The 3,657-nt window shown below is 42.6% G+C and overlaps 1 protein-coding gene across 1 annotated transcript in view; it reads left to right on the top strand.

The window, feature by feature from the left end:
- The window catches only part of tm7sf2 (transmembrane 7 superfamily member 2), an 18,185-nt gene extending 15,477 nt beyond the window's left edge, over nt 1–2,708 (top strand). The window contains exon 11 of the mRNA XM_008286067.1: nt 2,056–2,708. Coding sequence (XP_008284289.1) covers nt 2,056–2,216 — 161 coding nt within the window. The 3' untranslated portion in view covers nt 2,217–2,708. The remainder of the gene's footprint in view (nt 1–2,055) is intronic.
- The last annotated feature ends 949 nt before the right edge of the window (nt 2,709–3,657 follow it).

Genomic DNA, 3,657 nt, shown 5'->3' with positions numbered 1-3,657 from the left:
CCAACTGGGACTTCTGCATATCAAGAATTTATTTATGAAAAGTACGTAATTACCTCAGTCCACGTCCTTAATTGGAGTTCAGATGTGTCCTGATCAATCGCATTATTTATTTGCTGACTCTCTACTTCGTATTTTTCAGTTTTGATGCAGTAGTTTGTGCTGTTGACAGCTGTAGCATCACCACCACACTGCGTTCTTTCCCTTCAAAAACAGAACCATTTAGAAAATGCTCCCGTTCTCTCTTGCACTTGAACTGTCGTGGCTTTGAGAGCTGAACCTTTGGGCTGCAGCAGACCACTGGAACTGATACAGCTTTGGACCACCATGTTCCTGTGCCACGCTAATGTCCACTCGAGCAGGGACAAGTCCTCCAACTTACAAAGAGCCCTCCGTGGCACACCTCCGCCTCTCAGCAAGTTTCTGACTTTTCGGCGGTTTGGAAAATTGCGCTGCAGGTTGGGGGTGAAGCTACACTTTAATATTAACCTTTGATTAAACAAACACAAGCATTCATATCCACCTGGTAGCTTCAGAGTCATTGACACAGCACATTCAGTAAATAAGGACCACCATTCACGTGCAGTCGTGCTCGTGGTCACTATCTTTTAGTTCTGTTTGTGATCTCCACCGACCTCTAAAACATTTTCGCTGGACATTTGTTCTAGTTAACTGTCTGCCAGCTGCATCTGGAAATACACCACGAGAATGGGGACTTTTCACTAAAACACTGAAGTTTCAGGGTTAAAAAAAAAACAAAACAATGAGCTGATAGATGGTAAAAAGCTCAGAAGAGTTGAAGGTAACGGAGGTCAGGTGATAATTCACGATGGGACTCATTCATAGTCACTAAATTTATTTGATCCCTTGTTATTATATGATTTTTTTTTAATTGTAGCTACTTTAAACTACCAGGTATCCATCCATCCATCATCTATACACCGCTTAATCCTCACTGTGGTCATGAGGGGCTGGAGTCTATCCCAGCTGACTCAGGGTGAAGGCAGGTTCACCTGGACAGGTAATCAGTCTATCACAGGGCTACACTTAGAGACAGACAACCAAGCACACTCACATTCACACCTACGGACAATTTAAAATCACCAAATAACCTCAGCATGTTTCTGGAGGAAGCCGGAGAACACGGAGAGAACCCACGCTGCACGGGGAGAACATGCAAAAAGATCTTCACTGGGACGCGAACTGACGACCTTTTAGCTGCGAGGCTACGGTGCTAACCACCGCTCCACTTTGCAGCCCTTACCAGATATCAAATAAGCAAAGTCAGTCTAGGAATAGTTTCTTAATCTCTGCGCTACAAAACATTTTGGTGCCACAAACATTATTGACATGTGACAGGCAGCCGCAGCCAATGCGATGTTTGTCAGATTTCCTTCCCGTCCTTTGCAATTAACGACGCCGTATTACTGCAGCGACAATATGCTCTCTTTGTTCCTCTGTAAACTGCCTTATGTTCCTTTGAGCAGTCACTCCCTGAAATAGTGACTGTCAGACTTTTGTTACAGCTGACACACGCTGCTCATTGCTATTCAACTTCATGTGACTCACTGGTGTAGCTGCCTTTGTAACGGAGACGTATACTGTAGTTTCTGCCTTAATCGCGGCTGCAAATGTCACAAACTGCAAAGTTATGCAGTCGGGGAAAAAAAACTCATGATGGCATATCGCAGACAGATGAAAGGCTCGGCGGTCACATGTAGATAAAGACGGACTGAGAGACAAAAGACGTTCACGATGAGACACTAAGTGCAAAAAAAACGGACGTCGGGATGAATCAACAGTCTGAACTCTTCATCAAAGCGGCATTCACTGCAGGTCTTTTGTATTTTACAGACTGAAGAGAAAATGCACAGCTATTTGCAGGGGGAGGCTTGATTACAGCTTGTCTGATGTAATTCACCTCGTAAACACTGATATCAAAAGAAAAAGTTAGTTTTTCTTTCATCAGTGAGTCATAAATGCGACATTGTGCCGTGTTTTTATTATTTGTATAGTTTTTAACTCTTCACGTTGTCTGTTTGCTTCTTTGTGCCGCAGGTTTCTCACATCTCCTGCCGTACTTCTACGTCATTTACTTCACCGTGCTGCTGATTCACCGGGAGGACCGCGACGAGAGACAGTGCAAGGCCAAGTATGGACCGGCGTGGGACACCTACTGCAGACGAGTCCCCTACAGGATCTTCCCTTATATATACTGAAAAGGAAAGCGGATGGAAGCAAAGGGGGGCGGGACCCAAACTGTCACACAACAGCCTTCTGCAAGTTCACACGAACTCAGCAATAACTTGAAATCTGTACTCTGTTGCACAGATTGCAGGTAATAAGCGGTGCTGCTACTGGGAGGATCAGAGTTTTAACCAGATGGTGTGTGAGTTTATGGTTTGATTACAAAATGCTGAATTAATTCTTCAAAATCTTGTATTTTGAGTCTGAAACCCGACAGCAATGTCCTGCAGGTAAAGTCAGTCGGTATCACACGTGCATCTTTTGTATTATTTACAAAAAACAAACATCTTATTTTAGTGAGAATTAATACTGACTTGAAAAGTGAAACAAGCAGTTCATAGCAGTGCCTTTGTTAGTGAAACGTCTGCACCACAGAATTAGTTTTTTACGTCTTCTTTTTGTGAAGTGTATTGTTGCCTCTGAAATGCATTTGAAATGAACAAATACAAAAAAAGAAAACAATATCCGATCTTGTCTTGTCTTTAGGCAGTTATTTGAGTCTCTGCATTGTGGGAAATACAAAATAATATCGTTTAAATATGGGGGACCTCTAATACCACTTTATATTACTTTGCATTGGACAGTATACAACTGAAGTGAACAGCAGTATTTACTCTTATGGACAATTAGAAACAGATACTTTAGAAATGATTGTATTGAACATCCAGGCCTTGGGGAAGAAACTCAGTGCAACAAAACCCAGGGATGACTGACACAAAAAGGTTTTGGACCTATGGGCTGTGTCTCCTGCATGTCTGCTTCATTGCTCAACATGGAAAGAAATTATAAGAGGATTCTAAAAATATGATTGTTTGACTTCACAAAGCTGGAAAAGGATCCAGGAAGATCTGTGTCCAACTGAAAATGAGTTGAAAGGCAGTTGCAGCAGTAATCGGGAGGTACAGAATGAGACATAGTGTTACAGTGATTGTCCTTTTTGTGCGTCACGAGTTGTTACACATGTGTGGCGAATGTGGTAATTGTAGGTGAAATGTAGCCACAATGGGACTCTGTTGAAATATTGGAGGGGGGCGCAGTTGAGCCGTGTTGCGTTTCAGAGCTTGGAGCGGAGAGATATTTTTATTTGTGCCGATGAGCTCTATATGCCTACCAAACTGCGTAGCTGTAGGTCATACGTGCTTCCGATAGGACTTCATTGAAGTTTTCAAGGTGGCGCTGTGGAGCCATTTTGGCAATGACATGTCCAATTCCATTAAGACATAAAATTTTTCGCCAGTCCTGGTGAGCGTGGCGATTTTGGTGAGCACATTATGTATTTGGGCCTCAATAAAGAAAAGTCATACTATAGCATGTCGTTTTTGTCAAAAAATGTCATGATTCAGAATGTCATCAAAACGTGTCAGGATGTAGTATACAGTGGAAATAGTGCGATGCATGTCGTAGAAATCACCT

Source organism: Stegastes partitus, unplaced genomic scaffold, assembly GCF_000690725.1.
Source record: "Stegastes partitus isolate 25-593 unplaced genomic scaffold, Stegastes_partitus-1.0.2 Scaffold430, whole genome shotgun sequence".
In the NCBI taxonomy this organism is placed as follows: domain Eukaryota; kingdom Metazoa; phylum Chordata; class Actinopteri; family Pomacentridae; genus Stegastes; species Stegastes partitus.
The sequence above is the reverse complement of the archived record's forward strand: the minus strand, read 5'-3'. Positions and strand labels throughout refer to the sequence as shown.